Below are 19,371 nucleotides of genomic sequence, written 5' to 3' on the forward strand. Positions count from 1 at the left end.
GGGATCACTGGTCTCCAGCACGATTTTTGAAAACACAGAGAGCAAAACAGTAGAAAGAGACTTGCACATATGAAGCATGTACCCTACGTAACTTGTATTTCACCTATCTTCAGTACTAATTCAAGCTACCTGATTTGGAATGAAGTCATATTTCTGTACCTTACAATGACATTTTTAATACATTAATTTAAATATGGTGAGGTCTAGGGTAGATGGGAAATATGCTGCAAAGATGAAAGGTTTGCAGCAAATTCCACTGAAGGACTAAGCTGCTTTCAACGGAAAAGACAGGGCTAGGAGTTACCAGACAATATAGCCAGTTAGGGACAGCAGGCACAAAGAAGGCAGAAGAGACAGTCACCATTCTTCCTTGTGAGAAGAAAGCTTAGCTCTTGCTCAAATGTAGTCTAAGTTGCTAGAGACCTAAAATCATATTTTGAAACTGTTTAATTATTGAATGAATCAAAAGGTGGACTTTGTTCAGTTCCCAGGACACTCAACATTGTAAACAATAAAGACAGTCTGTGATTTCTCCAGTGTCAGCAAAAAATAAAAATAAAATAAAATCGAGGCTTGAATAAGTGACTGTTTGCTATAGCATTGTAGGTATCTTCTCTTGTACCCTGATATCTTCCAGGATTTATATATGCCATAACTTTTTACAGCATTCAACTGAGAGTGTTCAAGTAGTAAAGCTTCATTCAGTTGAGAAGCACCCCTTCATGTGTTTAAAAGTTAAAAAACAACCTCCTGCAACTATCTTTCCACTGTGCTTCAATCTGATTTGAAATGCCCTCAGTGGATGTAACAAAAGTTGCAGCACTGTGCAACATTTTAATTAAGAATAAAAATAAAGTAAATCTTAGCACTCCTAGTATAAGAGTAAACAGGGCATGATCAATAACAGTCTCAATAACAGCCATCTCAACATCTGCCAAGAAAGTCATTATGGATATTCTGATAACTAAGAAGGTTGTCAGCTTTCACCTCATCTTCACAACAGATAGGTATCGAGACTGAAAAACCTCTCCACTGGGACAGGCAGTATCCACACTGAAATTAAAACAGAGGTTTGCCTTTCCTGCAAGAAAAATATTACACATTTTTCTTTACAAGCCAGAACAATTTTGAGCCTCACTGCTCAGGTGGACAGCTTAAGATCTAGATAGTATTGATTAGGTAGAAAGAAGGGCCTGAGGCCAATGCTTCTCAGGTTTGTTTCACAACAAATACCCAGTTTTGTAAAAATCAGTCCAAGAAATATCATCACCATATCACTTAGCATGTCAGACCAATGTTGTGATACTTTGGCTTCTATTTTTGCATATATTAATATCTCAGGCAAAAGAAGCGATACACTTCATATAAAAGAGTGTTTTACACTGAAATTAAATGATGGATATCCAGGTTATAGTCATAGGAAAGTCAAACGCTGCATACAAAAGGCAATGCACATTTGCATCATTGGCAACCAACAGCAACAAAAATCCTACTATTTCTGTTAATGGCTTTCCTGAGCATACCACATAAGTAGCAATGCCCAGATGCATTTTCCTGATGCATGAGAAGGAAGCAAGGAATAACACGCAGCCAGCAAAGAAATTTAGTGCATGATCCAAGCACCTCATTTCACCTCCAGCATCAACATACGTACAAATTTCTTGGGTTATAATTCATGGTATACCTGGCTTGTAGTAACTATTTTACTAGTTTACTTTTTACATTTTCTCCATCTAAATCAAGCTGCTGTTATCTTCCAGGAATCCATTCAATTTTCCAGAAGCAATGTTCATCTAATTGGGTACAGCCTAGGAGCTCATGTTTCAGGGTTTGCCGGCAGTTATATCAGTGGTACAAGCAAGATTGGAAGAATTACAGGTAAAAAAACAAAACCAAAAAAACTACTTACTTTAATAAGCTTAATAGTCAACTGATTTCTTTGCATACATTACACAGATATTTGGCGTATCTTAGTTTATATTAGAACTAAGAACTCCTCAATCCTATTTTTATTAATCACACTGACAGTGTTACTTTTGCTGGAAATTTAACTATAGCTCCTGGCTAAAAGCTTGCATTTAATTTATAAAGTCTTTTTAGGCTCATGGCCCTAGCTAAATTAACGTATGTAGACACCTTTTCTAACAGCATCCTCTCCAAAGTTAAAATATTCACACGTATAGGCAACGTAATACACTTGCACAATATTTTAAAACCCAAGGAAACCATGCATTGAAAGCCATTTACAACTAACTTCATGCACTGTAAATACATACCACCCTGTGTGTGTTGCGAGAAAGCATTTAACGAGGATTGATTTTAATAAACAGAAGAAGGTAAACAACTCTACTGTTCCCTTAAAGATAGACTCCCTGATTCATGATCTAATATTGGAAGAGACTAGAAATGCAGTATTTTAATTTGTACACAAGAAAATAAAAGAAAAAAACAATGGGGGGATAAACCAAAACAACAACAGAAAACCCACCATCAACAAAAACAAAACAAAAAGTCAGATCCAACGTTTGGGTCAGACCAATAACCCCGAACTATCTGGAGAACAAGATCCCGAGCATCTTCCTGAAACAAAATCTCTTTCGTGTTAATTGGCCTTAAGAACTTATAGTATCTGACATTGTGTCCCTGCACGACCAAGACATAATCCACACATCGTCTAAAGTCCAAATGCAAGTCCCTCTTGGGGTTTGCCATTACAATGAAAGATTTAGAGATAAGGTAATATCCACTTCAAGCTTCCACCCAACCTTGGCTACTCTCAGTAGTCCCACCTCCAGCTCAAGCTGCCTTCACCAGCCCTCTGTGTCACCTACCTCCCTTGGATAGTTGCAAGTCCCAGTTGTGATCTATGATTCACCATACCATAGTCCCTTGCTCAGTCAGTTCTTGTGATGGTGCCTGCATGCCAAGAAGCTTATTTTACTTGATGCGTCGTGATATTACACCTGTGTACGCACTGAAGAACTTGAGCTCATCAGCATTGATTATTCAGACCATATTAGTACATAAAGCCTTAATAATGGATAAACAAAACCATTAATTTATTATTACAAATTTATGCATTTTTCATCCAAAATTATTCAGACTTGTAACAATAAGCTTAAAAAAAATTCATACTGATTAAAGCTATTAAAAGGAAAAGCCATGACTTTGGGGTGGCATCTCTACTTGTATCCTCTGCTATTAGTCTTGTCCAATTACATCAATGCAAATACGTTAGTCCATAATACCAGCTGAAGAATGTCAAATTTAATTGCTTGTTCTCAAAACTATAAAGCAGCTTTAAACTATGCAGGAAGTCTTTTTCCACAAATCAGTTCCCAAAAAGGGCCCTATACAGAAGCATCCAGTAAACTAAAATCAACGTCTCTAACTGGAATATTATTTTCCTGAACACTGTAATAATTCGAAATCTTTTAACACTGAGAAACTATTATAAACAGCATCTACCAGACAGAGCTCTTGAATCAACAAGTGAAGTTTTATAAAATTACAAGTCTCAAATGTGGGCTAAAAGTCAACCTTGTTGTGGGACTGCTGTCTTCAAAGAGCCTCTGAAATGCATGACCTCTAGAGTATCAAAGAACAAAATTAAGTAAACATCCCTCAAAAGACAAAGCAGTAGCGAGCATGGTTTGTCTATAACAAACATATCTATCTCTGAGCCTGTGTCCTTGTGCATGCAGCAGTTACTGTTTATTACAGTGCCTGTGTTTATTTTACCTTTTGGTGTTACCGTGTACCCTCACAGTACAAGTGTTCCTACCATTGTTTTTGTCAGTGAAAGACCTTGTAAACTACCAGCGCTGTATGTTTTTAAATATATATCAGAGACTTTTCTCAAAACAGTATAGGAAAAATCCATCTGTACTACACCACAATCAGATTATTTGCATTTATTGCAGGCCTTGACCCTGCTGGTCCCTTGTTTGAAGGAATGTCACCAACAGACCGTTTATCTCCAGATGATGCAAACTTCGTAGATGCAATTCATACATTCACTAAACAGCACATGGGTCTCAGTGTTGGCATCAAACAGCCTGTGGCCCATTTTGACTTTTATCCCAACGGAGGCACCTTTCAGCCTGGCTGTCACATCATGCATGTCTACAACCACATTGCACAATACGGAATCACTGGTAAGAACCAATTGGGCAGTGAGGGAAGCAGCACTGTAGCTGGACTGACAGTATGTCAGAGAAACTGCATAGATCTGTGGTCTTAAAACAGTATCTAATGGGAGCATTGTCTTGCATTATATGCATGGAAGTTTCTTTTCTAGAATTTGGTGATTTTTACATGTATTGAGTTCAAATTGTTCTTACTGACTGGTAACAAATGTGGCTGCCTAGAACTTCTGAAAATCAGGCAGTAAGCACCCTAGTGTCAAGCACTTTTGAATAATTTTCAAAAGGTATTTGTTGTGGTGGTAGAGGAAATGAGAAAACTTACTCTAATTAAGCCGGATTCATCTAGTGTGCAATTAATTATTTCAAATCAAACAAAACACAGGGCTGTACTACTCACCTTCTTTATTCACCTTTTCCCACATCACTGTCCTTCAACTGCACAGCGGGTGATGCTTTTTCTGGGACTCAACTGCCAGCATTCCAGGTTTATAGGGTTTATATTTATAGAAGATTAGTTTCAAGGTACCTGAACATAAATGTACAGAGAAACTGATGCAACATACTGAAAAAAGATAAAGGTACTGATGCACTGTGACAAACAGAACTTTTCACTGAACAACAACAACAAAAAAATCAACAACAAAAAAGAGTACAACCAGCATACCAGACTGCAAAAATTTCTCAACTATCACACTATATAAAAGTAGACCATCTTAGAAAATAATTAACAGTAAATGTGAAAATCTAGAAAGCTTATCTGTGAAGACATGTATAAAAAGTCCACAGTGACATATCCCAATTGCACAGAAGAAAATAACTTTCATAATTTGATTTTTTTTTTCCATTTTTCATTTGATTTTTATTTTTTTTCAATTAAAAATGAACATTGAATTCTATTTTGAAATCTTTTAAAAGTAAAATTTCCTTTTAGGAAAGGAGGAAAAAATATATTTGTCTTAAAAGCATATCTATGTACTTAATGCATATAATGTATTTAATATATTTTTTGCTTTTTCCCCAGTAGTAGCAGCTAGCAAAATTCAACATTAGTCTGTCAATCTGATGAGGCCAAAATGACTTTACCATGTAAGCATCCAAAAGTTAGTATTCAATCATTCAGAATGAGACTGCTGCCTTTAATATAGTATGGTGAAAGACTGCATTTAGTCTCATATTGTATTTCATTATTAACTGAACAGCCATGACAATGAAATCAAGGCTCATATTTACAGTCTTGTACAGGCAGACTAAAATTTAAGCAGCAAATTATTCAATTTTATTAACATGTTGGTTCAGCCAAGCTATCTTTGGATGATCCCAGAAGTATGGTTGCTACATGTATGATTTCTGAGACAAATTCATGACATTTTAGTAAGCATGAAGGATGTGAGAAGAACAGTAATATATACGTACGGTTAGCTGCTCTGTAGTTGGAATGCTAAAAAGGGCATGCAAAATTACTGTTCATGTTTTTTTCAGGCATCACTCAAACCGTGAAATGTGCCCATGAGAGGTCAGTTCATTTGTTCATCGACTCTTTGCTTCACAACGACAAGCAAAGCACAGCATACTGGTGCAACGACATCAACACTTTTGACAAAGGAATGTGCCTCAGCTGTAGGAAGAACCGGTGCAACACACTGGGCTACAACATCCGTGAGGAACGGCTCCCAAAAAGTAGACGACTCTTTTTGAAAACAAGAGCACGTATGCCTTTCAAAGGTTCGTGGGAATACTTGTTGCAGTCTCCAGATTGATAACAAAATGGGATAATGAGCCTAGGCTTTGTGATCCTGTTTACTCATTTATTAAAGCTTATAAAATCTATGGTAATAATCAATTTGCTGAGCCAATTAAGAATCCCAGTAGGCCTTCCTGATGCCCTTTCATCAAGATCTTGACTCTTAATATTTTTACAGGAAAAAGCTTGCTGTGGCTCTGGGGCCTCAGAGCTGCTTAGGGCCCTGATCTACAGGATTTTCCTATAGCTGGCTTGCGCAAGTTTGTTACAGCATATGGAGGTGTACAGCCAAGTCAAAGAAGCACAATTGCTCTCAGAGGCCTGTAAAACCTCCTCTTCCAACTTTGCCCAAATTTTATCTGTAGATGGTCTACAAGACTACACACAAATTATTACTTTTCAGACAATGGACAGACAGCAGAATAGCATGGACTTTAGCAGGGCAGAACCGTGGCACTAAAACTGACTGGTACTCCAGACCTTATCTCCATTAAATTATTTCATCAAGAGCACAATACCTATCTAAGCTCAAAGAGAGAATCCATACTGCCTGCATTATCAGATAGAGGGATGCAGTCTGACAGGGAAATGACGCCTATCTGCCCATCTTCTCACAAAATGGCCTGGGCCTGGCTGCAGGCCAGTTAACCCGCGGCTGTCAGGGAGCCCACGAGGCCACTCCTGCTGTTGAGCAGATGTCCACATACCACCGTGAGGTTTTACATAAGTTTTAAAGCAGGACTGTGTGTGGCCAACGGCAGGATGCCTTTTTTCTAAGTTATTTTTGGTGCAGGGACTTTTGGCGTGTCGTACTTCCCCTCACCACCCTCCTCCCCTGGCTGTCATGAGGCTGAGGCGGGTGGCATGAAATGGTGCCGCCTGGCCCCTGGCCCGGGGCTTCCGCTCACAGCTCCAGGCCACCAGGCATGGAGGAAACACCACCTCGGCCCCTCGGGCCAGTGCCATCCCACAGCCTGCTCACCACCACAGCCCGTCTTCCTCAGGCACCCCCAGCCCAGCCCCGCCAAACAGGGGTTCCCCTCAGCACCCCACACCCACGGAGGCCTGCCCCTTCAGCAGGGCACAGCCAGAAAGGCGGGCCTGGAGGGATCCTGAGGAGAAGTGTATAACAATCCTGCTTGTATTACACAGCTCGTTTCCCCACAGTGCCTGGTGCTCAACTGCAATACCACAGATTAAAATAAATAAAATTAATGTACTATTAAAATAATTTTAGAAGTCTTCCACATACAGCTGTGAACTACATGGTGATGACCACAGAGACATCTGCTCAGCCCTGACTGACACTCAGAGCAGCTGAACGTGCTGGATCTCCTTACACTTTTTTTTTTTTTTAATGCCACAGGAAGCTGCTTGTGGTAGATTTACATATTTTTAAAGGCTGTGTCTAGTTCTCAGTGTTATTTTGCTACAGCACAGTTAAGTCACCATCAGAATTGGGAAAGTGCATTGCTCTGACGACCCTGAATCTACCACCACACACACCTGGACACAGAAATACCATCTCTGCGTTGTTTTTTTCTCTGGATATGGAGATAGGTATTTTGCCACAAGCTGCAACTATATCTTGTTGGCATTGTTTTCCATTTCAAACATGTTTCATTTTTATGCTTGGAAATGGTTTTCCTTTAAGAAAAAAAGTTGTTGGCATGTACCCAGATACCAATACCCCCAGACAATAGTTTCCTTTCATAAAAGTTCCAAAACAAGGCAGCAACTGTGGAAGAATATGTATAAAGTGATCTTTGTAACACTCTTAAAAAAAAAAAATGTTTGAGGATCATGAGAGAGGCCCAAACAGAAGAAATTTGAGAAACTCAGCATTAAATCTCACAATGCTTTATATTACTTCATGAAATCTGACATTTAATTTTTCAAGTTAATGGCATTATATTCTGAAGCATTCGTTAATCCAGCTCAAACAAACAAACAAAAAAGCAGTTGTTACAAAGAAGTTAACATTCATAATAAGGCCATGATTGGGACCCTGAGTCAACCAGAGTTTTTATACAAATACACTCACCTTTTTCCTTAGAGCAAGCATCATAATAACCACAGCAAAAGGCTAAGCTTTTATAAGTCATTAAGAACATATATTACAGCAATCAACTTTCACATGAAGAGAAAACTCAGAGCAAGGCAGGATAGTAATAAGTGATCTATAAACAAGCATCTGCCCACTTTGCCCTCATCAGGTTTGCTTTTGTGGTTGCCAGCAAAGAACCATCCATTTTGCTTTCTGCAGAGTGGCACCTTCTCAAAAGAAAATACATTGTTCACTAACATGCAGTAACTATGAAACAATACAAAAACATAGTTTTTCTAGAGAATACCTTCCATTGTGAGAATTCAGAGCTCTACAAAAATCTGTGCATATACATGAAAAGATTATTCCCTTAGCAGGACAGCTGTGCCACTCAGAGCAGTAGCATCATCTGTGAAGCATGGAGTGGGTGAGAAGAAGACATGAGGACAGAGCATCTTTCTGCTCAAAAACTACTGTGCTACAATGTTTAACAGAACAGTTTTCCATGTGTAGTTGGACTACAGTGCAACCTCTTAATTCTAACCAAGTACTCTCTTGTCTTTGTTAAATAAAGGTTACTTAGGGTTTCCTTCATTAACAAATAAATCTACCAGTTTTGTCAAGAAGGCAGTTGGCAGAGAGCAAAGCAACATTTCACTCTGCAGAAATGCTTTAGAGCTGACTAATGCCAATTTGCTTTAGAAATCTCCAATACAATGGAATGTCCAGATTTATTTTTATACAAATAGTATATCCTGATAAATGGTGTGTAAAATAAAAGCATTGGTTGTTAATACTTTTATTTAGAAAATACTAGATCTGATGTTGGTGTCAAAACTAAATAAAGAGCCATCATGCTTGGATATCTTCAAGATGAAAACACTGAAGTGCCATCCTCACCCAACAACTTTTCCATAGTAAATTTAAACAGTTACTGCCAAATCTTTTCTTTTGGTAAATAACCAGACAGAAGAGTGTTGGACCTTCAATATTTGTGTGCACATGGTCTCTAACTGTATGGTGTTGTTTTATTTTTCTTGTTTTTCTTCCTCATAATTTACTAAATGTCAAACCGCTCATAATCAGTACACAGACGATTCCTTAGGCATTCTTTATTCTCAGAAGCGTGTCGTTTTTTTTCAGTTCAAAGACTTTCCTAAACACTATTCTTCTAGAAACCACCAAACCTCAAAGCACTAATGACAACTTTCTTATAATAACGTGCTTGAACAAAGTCATATTGTTAACAGATGCATGTTAAGCACAATATATCATTCTGCAGTCAAGAAAAGTTCACTAGCTCTCTGTTTTGCGGGGAGATTTTCTAGCTAGTCAGAGAAAAAGCTTGACAACATCGCATAAGGTCTTCAATCTGTGCTGTACAATCCCTAATCAAGTCCAGTCATAAGTATTCTTTGCTAGCTGGATAGAGAGCTTGCCAGACATTCTAACAATTAAAGTTCAGAAAAGGTGAAATATTTCCCAAGGAAGAATGTTTTATTCTAAAAGAGAACTCTGCCTAGGCTTCCTCTTCCCCACCCTCCCCACCTCACCCTCCCCCCTTTTAAATAGAGCGATAGGGCCCCAAGACCCTAGGGGATAATGCAACACAGCAACAATCAAAAAACAATGTTTTAATTTTAACAAAATTGATTAAAAATAAAATGGAAGTATCAGTCAAGTTTCTGCATTGAAAAGCATAATTATTTTGTCTGAGAAATCTATTGCTTTTTTGACCATTTAACTCGTCACTGTCTAAATTCTTCCTTTCTACAGTCTATCATTATCAGTTCAAGATCCACTTCATCAATGAAATCCAAGGCAAGCAGATAGAACCAACTTTTAGCATCTCTCTGACAGGCACAAAGGAGGATGCTAAAAATCTGCCCATCACACTGTGAGTATTGATATTACATGCCACTGTACAAGTGAGATACAAGGTGCCAACTTACCATATTACTTGGATAATCAAGCTGTGAATGATCTGGTTTAGTACTGTTAATTGGAGATGAACTGGAAATCATCCTTCTCTTCATCCACACCCCTTAAAAAACACAATTTTTGATTTACAAAAAATGCATGAATATTGTATAAGATCTCTATGAAACAAACCCTGTGATCTTGGAAGTTTCTTATAATGCTAGATATCCTGTCCACTTATGTTCAGTTGACCCCTTGGCTAACACAGGGCAGTAATCAATTAAAACATAAATAGGCAACTGTAATTAAGGTAAAGAATTTTGGATATTTCTCATGATGGAGACATTATTTGCATTAACAAATGAACAGGCAACAGTGAGGGCCAGCCTTTGCTCTAGCAGACAGAAGGCATAAAAAAATACTATTGTGGATTACATTTTGTCTTGCCACTGGTGCTTCACCACTTGTCCAAGCTTTTCTTACTTTGCCTTTTTATTCTTTTAGCAAGTTGCCAAATTTCACCACTAGAGGAAGAGTATGCTAGAGACAGTAATGTTACTCCTGGAGAAGAGAGAGAAAACAGTTCTTTCTTTGATTTCAAAGAGAATAGATTTTTTATTTTTTTTTTAATCCATAATAATTGAGATAGCATTATTCTGTTTTTGTTTTCTGCAGTGTTGAAGGAATTAACGGGAATAAAACCTACTCTTTTCTCATCACACTGGACACTGATATTGGTGAACTAATAATGATCAAATTCAAATGGGAAGGAACTGCAGTTTGGGAAAATATCTGGGACACAGTTCAAACCATAATACCATGGACAAAAGGCACCCGCCGACCAGGACTTATAGTGAAGACAATACGAGTGAAAGCAGGGGAAACACAGCAAAAGTAAGTGTAATGAAAACATCGTTTTTCATTCTGTAATAATGCAGACATTTGCCAAACAAGCTATCCTAGTTCAAATACAATCATCTGAGTCAAAAGTGTCAAAAGAGTCACAATCATCTGACTCAAACCTATTAGGAGTTTTTCCACACACCACCTCTGACATTTTCATTTTTTAATTTAATTTTTTTTTTTTAATTTTATTGCCTCAGATTACACTGCATGATTTTAAGTGACTTATAAGAATTTCTTTGATCCAAGGTAAAAAAATTAATAGTGGAAAACATTCTGAATTTAAACTGAATTTAAGGCATCAAACCTTGGGTGACAATTTTATTTATTCTTAGGAATAGAGGATAGAGGAGTTAGCAAACAGATACAAGGAAGAACTCAAGTTCCGCACTGCGATTTTTCTACACAGTTGTTAACAATATCTGATCATCATATCCTATGCATAAATTGCTATCTCACTCCAGAAGGACACGAAATTTCAAAGAAACAAGATACAACAGAAGATAAATATTGATTTCAACACTAAGACCATGCAAATTCAAATTCCTACTTGCAAAGTATGACAAATCTCAGTTATTTGCCTTTCAATATATACTTTTTTTAATATTCTGAAGGCAAAATAAACTGGTAGTTTCCTGCCCTGCCCCAGTTGCTTTGGAACTGTATCCACAAATTTGAGTATGGTAGTGTTCTCTACATACTGCAGCGCTATTAACACTTTTGAAACTGCTTATTCAGAGAAATTTCAGTCAGAAGACAGAATAATAAAATTAAGAATGATTCCCACTGCTTTAATCATTTGAGAATTTTTAACAGCATTTTAATTAAGGTGAATGAGAAAACTACGTCTTACCTTGTAAGTGTGGCTCAGCCTCAGATGGTGGTCTTTCCCTGGTGCAGTGTCTTTCTTATCAGCACCAGTTAAAACTACTGCAGACTTTCTGTGGAATGGTACTTATTGGCAGAGCTGCATCTCCTTGATGCTGACAAAAAAGACAAATTAGACAATTTAAAGAGATTTTTATAAGGTAATCCATGTGTGTTGGGGTGGGAGGAAGGGCAGTGGAGGGATCATATTTTCTTAGGCTTTTTCCTCTCTGAAAATGTATTTTGTAGGTATTTTCCTCCTCCTAACTCAGCACTTTGCACATTTCTCTGCCATAAAAAATAATTGTTTCTCTAACATCTCTTGCTGTTTTTAAAGTGATGATCCCAAATCAGTACTGACATAGCTGCCAAATGAAATTAAACATACTACACAGTGCAAATTAGAGAGCTGTTTTAAAACAGATTTTTTACCTTGATAAAAGTATGAAGGCTGTGAAAGGATTATGTCAGATATACTCATTTTTTTAACCAGAAAACTCCACTCCAATAGTACTGTGTCAATAACATAGAACAAGCCAATTACTACTGATGTACCACTTAGGAAATCCTGGAAAGAGGTTAATTGATATGGGGAGTTCAGGCAGTATCTTCAGGAACCTATTGCTATTTAGAAGCTTTTTCTGTAAGCAGAGGCAGGAGTTTTTGTCAAGATTTTAATGGGTATTGCTTAAGTGATGTTTTCTTTCTGTGCAATCTGGGATGTCATGTGAAAGTAAACAAAGGATAAAGACAGTAAAAGTCAAAGTATTTAGAAAGCACACTTTTATACATAAAGTATCCCTAGAAAGTAATATTATACTTACATTCTGCATTTTCTTTCTAGAATGACATTTTGTTCTCAAAGTATCGAAAACATTCACCTTTATCCAGCCCAAGAGAAAACATTTGTGAGATGTGAAGATCGCTTTCGGAGACAAGAAAAGTGAGCAAGAACAAAAAGAAACTACTTACCAAAACACACTCAAAATACCACACATCTAGTAAGATATTTTAAAAACACACAGCTATGTTAAGCATAAATTTAAATACCCTGATAGTTTCAGGGATGATGAAGAAAACACAAAAAATGTAGACGTTGTGATACAACAGTAACTGAAATGCACTTTGTTCATCTGCTAGACTACTCTCAGTGATCGATGAGCAATTTCATCAACAGCAACTGTTAATTTTAAATTCTTTAAAGCTTTGAAAGAATGCCTGCTCATTAGAAATACAAAGGTTTCTATTTGAAAGAAACATCTTTGAAAAAAGGAGCTTAATTTCCAATTAAATGCTTTGAAACATTAATAGTGACTACTATCAATTAAATCTTTCCTAAATTATTTCCTGGAGAAGGTGGAGTTAAGTAATAGTAAGCATACTCCCAAGTAGATAACATTATCAAAAATTTTGAACTTCTTACTTTATAACCTTCATAAACTAGAAAACATCTCAACGTATAGAAAGCTTGAGCTATCCATTATAACTTGATGACAAGCAAAATAACAGTAACACCTAAAAAAGATGTCCTATTGGAAAATGCTTTGCTGTTTAACCATTTTAGAGTACTAATTAAAATTACTAGTAATTTAACAATGCTTAGTGTACTGCACACAATTGTAGCACAACTAAGTTTTTAACTTTTGAATTAAAATCATATTGTTCATGTAATGCCTGAGATTATAGATTTTAAATCACTGTATAGCAGATTTTAGCATGATTTGGAACTGTATTAATAAATTAAAATGGTCAAAACTTTATCAGATATCTTCAGTGCATATAAATTTAAAAAATTCAAATATACAAAATTCCATTGTTTCCTATGTCAGAATATAACTACATAAAGAAACACTATCATATCAGATTACTCATGCTTTATACTTCATACAATAGCATTAATAAATATGTACATCAAAGTATTTCATTTCTCACTTTATAATGGTAAGCACAAGATTAATTAAAATTATGTTTATGACTATTCTGAATGTAATTTATTTTAAATATTCTCTAAGTAGGAAACAAGTGTAAAATAGTCACAAGACTTGGAGCAAAGCATATTTTCCATATCAAGATACTGTAGGAAATTTGGAATGAAAATACACCTTACCAGGATTTAAATGATTGATTTGAAAATCATGACAAATGAATGAGTTGAGCTGAACTGGCAATCCTGCAAGCATGAACCATCATCAGATGGTGAATGCAGGCAACTTTGCCAACCATCCAGAATACTAACTTCCAACTTTTAAATGCTGTTTTCAATGGCTAGCTTCTATTTAAATAAACAGAAATATTCAATACAGAAACAGAAGGGCTGATTAAATACAATGGAAACTGAAGCATACTTTTACATATGATAACGGCTGTGCTTCCGGAGGTGTAAATTTCAGAGGCTGATTTGATATTAGAAAATGGACACTTGAATAGCATCTTGATTATGAGAAATCCTTCTAGATTTAGGTACAAATTCCATGTAAAGAAAATCTTTAGATCTTCAAAGTAAGCTTTGTGCTTTCATAGATTTTGCTCAAAAAAGTGCTTCATTAACACCAACATATTTCAGCTTTCTATGTCAAAAATAGAATTTTTAAGCAAGGAATTCTGCGCTTTGTTATCCCCAATACTCCAATTACCTAATAATAGCTTTGTTAAAGTTTTGTTTTGTTCCTTAATGTAAACACAGAACATATTACAGTCACTTTATTCAAAATCGTATTACAGTAAACCAGAAAGTCAAATTAGGGATGAGGGAAATTTCAGTACAAGTATTCCTGAACCAGCTATGTAAGCATTAGACTTGTTTATAAGTCTAAGACTTGTTTATGGTTATAGCTACTATGAAGAACAAAATAAAACAAACAAACAAACAAACAACAACAAAAAAAACACCACCAACAAAAACAAACCCAAACCAGCCTTGAAAAGAGTTAATAGCTAGAAACCAAGTGACAGCATTTTGAGGTGAATGAAGTTAAGATGGACTCTGTCCTGAAGACAATAAAAAAAGCAAATTTCAATGTGGTCACTTCCGTGCGCAGCTAAAGGCATTTCGATATTCCAAGAGCAGAGCAGTAAAGCACAATGAAAAATAAGGTAGGGTGAGTGTTGGGGGCATGGGGTGAAGTGTGTCCAGATACCTCAAATTATGCCTCTCCTTAGATTGTTTGCAGAATTCAATTGTTTCTGGAATTCAGTTTTTGCTTCTGGGAAAAGGTAAAAAAATCGGCCACTTTTACTTATCATGCTTGGAGTTATTATTTTTATTTATAAATATTTGTCTATTTACAAGAGAATTGAAATACTGTTGTTGGTAATTGCATCTACAACATTGGTTATCACCAGCTTTCTAAAAGCTGTGATTTTTGTTAGCTTGTTGAACCAAATCCTGCCCCACTCCTCAAAGGCTTTGGTTCAGAAGATATTGAAGGATTACAGAGCAAGAGGCTACACAGAAATGGCTTGTGCTTCCCTTTCAGTGCAGTTGTTAGTGTTGCACTACACCAGAAAAAGCATTCAAGAGTTGAGACAGCTTCTAAAGCAATTTCTATGGTGTAACATATGCATATTCACAGACTTCCAAGTTGTGATTTTTCTGTAGCTACACACTCTAACACTTAAAAAATATTTTAGACAGTAAAGTTAGTATCACTTACTTGATAAGAAGGGATCTTAGCTGTAGGAAAAAAGTTTGAAAGCATTAGTTCAGGTAAAGCAGGTGGGAAAAAAAAAGGTCAAAGACATCTACAATGTGCTGAAACCCAAACAATGGGAATAGTGCAACTTGGGGACTTTTAAAGTTTCTGAGGAAAAATATTCTCTAGCTCAACTGCAACAAGCCAATATATCCTTAGATAACACACTTTAAAAACTCCTCTAAAGTCAAACAAAAATTAAGAGAATATTCAATATTTAAACTCTTGCTGATACAAATAAATTTATTCTGAGGTCTTTAGGTCTTTATTTTATTTTTATTTTTTTTTTTAGAAATTGTATGTCCAAATAAATCCTGTCCCAATTTTTTTGATAACCATTACACTAATTTCTGATATAAAATTGACATTAAGCCTATGTTGCAGCATACTTATAGTCTTACATAGCCAGAACATAATGTCAAGGTCATACCTCCAATTCCAAGTGGTTATAGTGGTGCCTTACTTTGTGCTCACTGGAATTACCCTGTATCACTCCAGAAACTGAACTGAGAGCCTGAAAGCCATCAGAGGCCTACCTCTGTCAGCACAAGCACAGCTTAGAATGGCAAAGAATGCTGTGCTTTTAATCACGTCTGTGTAATAACGGGCATCCAATATTCTGAAGTAAAATCTGTGGTGTTTTTTTTTTCCCTGAAAGCAATATTGGAACATTTAATTAAAAGGCAAACTATTTCACTGACTTGTAGTCTTTACAGTTCAAATAAAGTTTCATTCTTTAAGAGGACTTTGTGATGTGCTTCTCACAGTCATACAATTTTGACTATACGTGCTTCGACAACAGAGATGTTTCATGAATAAAGCATTAAGAAATAAGATTAAGTGAATAGTTATAACTAGGAACTATTAGGTCAAATATTAAACAACTATTTATGTTCTCATTGGTTTCCCCAAACACATTTAAAGAAATACACATATTTTGTGTTCTATATGCACAGGCATTATTTCTATCCCTCTGGCTTGAAATCCAAGGTAGAACTTTAAATACAACCACAATCAAATCTAATGGGTATCTATGATACTGATATGCAGAAGGGATTTGCTCCAAGTGATTCTTTTAATACCTTTTGCCCTAACATTGCTATTTAGCTAAAAGGGGAAACACTTCTATTAAAAACTCATGGGGAAAACAAGTACTGTAAGGAAGGAACTCTGAATATGCTTTGATTAAATCAAAGCATATGATGCCCAGTTAGGGAAACAGATGTCTAAGCAGGCTATTCTTAACAAACAGCTCTAAGAATGAAAGACTGCTTTTAAAATCCAAATTCTGTCAGCTCATCTTATCACTTTAATCAATGATACAATACAAAAGAAAAAACACAGACCCAGCCTGGCAGTTTTAAAGCGCCTTGCAGTTTTGATCCTTCAAAAAGTCTGATCCCTTAATTGTGCATTCAAAACACTGTAGGTATGTCAGTTGAGGTATTCCTCCTCAACAATAAACTTATTTCACAAAGTATTATTCACTAGCTATGGTGCCAGGCTTGAATACCCCAACAGTCATGAGTTCCCATTTTAAAGATGAGAATAAAGCTTTATTTCTGTGATAATAGAAGTAATTTAAAGACATTCTAAGGGCTTTTCCATAAAAAGTTTACACAGAATATTTACTTTTGCATTTAACTTCAAGATTTGAAAACAGAGATGCACTTTGGGATTATACAGGTAGTGCAATGACTTCTCAGTGCACCTGCCCCTTTACAGTGAAAGACAAAAAAACAGAATCTGTATATTCCTTTTTGCTTTCAGGGTTCAAAAAGTAAATGGATCTTCAGAAGATGATTTCATCAAGTCTATTTATTAATGCATTTCAAGTTTCAAAAAACCTTACATATCTTTGCACAATACTTTTTTTTTTTTTGCAATTTTAGTAAAAATTTCCAAAGTGAACAAAAAAGATACTGTATAAAACACAGTGGACATGAAATTGACAGTAGTATTCCATTGTCTTGAACTTTTTTTTTGATTTACCACATCTTGACTTGCAGTGGAGAGTTCAGTGCACATTTCTCTTTTCAGAAAACATTTAACTTAGACTCAAAATAAAATAGGGCAGCACTTCTCTGCCAAAACCCTACCACAGGATAACATTACAGGCAAAAAATTTACATGTTAAAGTCTACCACGCTCAAGAAGTTACTAAGAACTCTTGCTGAAGAAAAGTCACCATTTTAGAAACGCAAACCCACTTCCAATTTTTGCACAGTCTTAAAACTAATGTATTTAAAATGATTTAAAAGCAACTACATACACTTCTAACTAGTTAAGATCATTTAGAATTATTTATATAGTCTATTGGACTGGGGTTTCATGTACAAAATTTGTCTCTAAACCATGTACAAAAAGCTGTATTTTGAAAAAGTCACCACATACTGTACAAGTTTACAAGGAAGAGATCCCATTATATTCAGTAATATTTTTGGCCTTGCTGGCTTGCGTCACATTATGAGAATGATTGTGTAAACCTTATACTCTTAAGAAACAAAACAAAAACAAAAAACAAACAAAGGAAGCCTGACCAACCCTTAGTAAATTTTCTCCTAAGCAAAGCCAGGAAAATTATAGCCATTTGCGCCTCTAATTAGCTGGGTGCTTTTGGAAAACAAGCAATAAATATATCACGAGCTTAAACATTTTGTTTGTAATGCCCCCTTTCATCTCCTGCATAGCAGTAAGCACCTTAAGACATCTTTTGTTTTTTCTTTTAAAAAAAGCCAATTATTTTACATTTGTAATACGAACTTTGGAATGGGACATTGTGCTGTTGAACTTCACTACTGTTATAAAATGTTTCTGAGAAAGTTGGTAGTCCTAACTACAATTTTAACTCTGCCACAATAGCTGGGCAAATCACTACTTTAGTGGTTATCAGTCAACAGTATCATGCTGAAAAGTTATCCAAATATCTGATAAATTAAAAAAGAAAATAAACTACAGCTTTTCTTTCTTTCCACATCCCTTGGAATCATGAACTTAATTATCATACTGCAAGAATAGCTGAAGATCCCAAATGAACTGGTTGCAAATTTTAAAACAAGTTGAATAACAGGCAGAATTTTCTAACGCATGGCAATATTACCTCTAACTATTCATTATTTAACTGAATAATCAGACAAATTAAAAACTTTTATGCTGAGCTACAAGAAATCATTTGTATAAAACAATTTTGAAACATTCTGGCATTAGCAAAGTTTGCACACCTGCTATATATCTCTAAAAGATCATTCAATCTTGTATGCTATCGCTTAGCAGCTGTTTGATAAAAGATGAAATGAGTGCTTGAAACAACTTCGATCATGATAAAAAGTTTGATTCACAATTGCTGTGTAAAGCATCACAGGATCCTTGACCATTACACACATCATCCTCTGTTATCCTGAGTATGTCAATTAAACAGTAATTTCTTCATTAATAGCGGAAAAGTTTTATAATACAAAGAAACATCCATATTGCAATTCTCTTGTTTACAATTGCACACAAGTACGGGTGTACGTAAGAAATACATGTCTGCATATAACAATGTATATACATTGGCAAGTAATGTCTCCAATGTTGAGGTGGTCTAGCTTCCTAGCCTTGTCTGGCAGTTGAAAAATATATATTTTTTTCAATTCTTGAAGAGAAGTTTTACTACAGCCATATTTGCCTGCAAGTGAAGAAAATGCAGCAATGAAGAGCACAGAAGGGGGAAAGAACCATGATGCTCTAGGACTTTGTGCCACTAAATTAAAAGTATGCAAGAAAAACATTTTTCTTCTTTTTGAGCTGGAAGATTCACTCAAAAATTAACCATTTCCACTTGCTTTGAGGGCATATCATGCCTTTTCTTCAATTTCTCAGAGTTTGACTGGGGACAATGATTTATTAGGTTTTTCTTTGGAGTGAGTTTTCCCATTGTAGGCACTAGGAAGAACCAAGGCAGAAAGCTGCAGTCAATGTCTCATATGTCCCATCTGATAACTCTCTCGGGGCCTTTGCCGCTGTGGTGGCTGAGTGGTTTGTGGTGGTCTCCTCCTTTTTAAAGTGCCTGTT

At 36.0% G+C, this 19,371-nt stretch overlaps 2 protein-coding genes across 3 annotated transcripts in view; one reads left to right on the plus strand and one right to left on the minus strand.

Annotated features, from left to right (window-relative positions):
* The window catches only part of LIPC (lipase C, hepatic type), a 73,117-nt gene extending 59,516 nt beyond the window's left edge, over window positions 1-13,601 (plus strand). For both annotated transcript variants that reach the window (XM_040569614.1, XM_040569616.1), the window contains 6 exons: window positions 1,761-1,878; window positions 3,924-4,157; window positions 5,628-5,870; window positions 9,713-9,833; window positions 10,532-10,750; window positions 12,471-13,601. In XM_040569614.1, coding sequence (XP_040425548.1) covers window positions 1,761-1,878; window positions 3,924-4,157; window positions 5,628-5,870; window positions 9,713-9,833; window positions 10,532-10,750; window positions 12,471-12,573 — 1,038 coding nt within the window. In that variant the 3' untranslated portion in view covers window positions 12,574-13,601. The remainder of the gene's footprint in view (window positions 1-1,760; window positions 1,879-3,923; window positions 4,158-5,627; window positions 5,871-9,712; window positions 9,834-10,531; window positions 10,751-12,470) is intronic.
* A 3,520-nt stretch (window positions 13,602-17,121) lies between these two features.
* ADAM10 (ADAM metallopeptidase domain 10) overlaps window positions 17,122-19,371 on the minus strand; it is a 49,511-nt gene continuing 47,261 nt past the window's right edge. Inside the window, 1 exon segment of the mRNA XM_040569613.1 lies at window positions 17,122-19,366. Coding sequence (XP_040425547.1) covers window positions 19,272-19,366 — 95 coding nt within the window. The 3' untranslated portion in view covers window positions 17,122-19,271.

This window comes from Cygnus olor, chromosome 11 (genome assembly GCF_009769625.2).
Source record: "Cygnus olor isolate bCygOlo1 chromosome 11, bCygOlo1.pri.v2, whole genome shotgun sequence".
NCBI lineage: Eukaryota > Metazoa > Chordata > Aves > Anseriformes > Anatidae > Cygnus > Cygnus olor.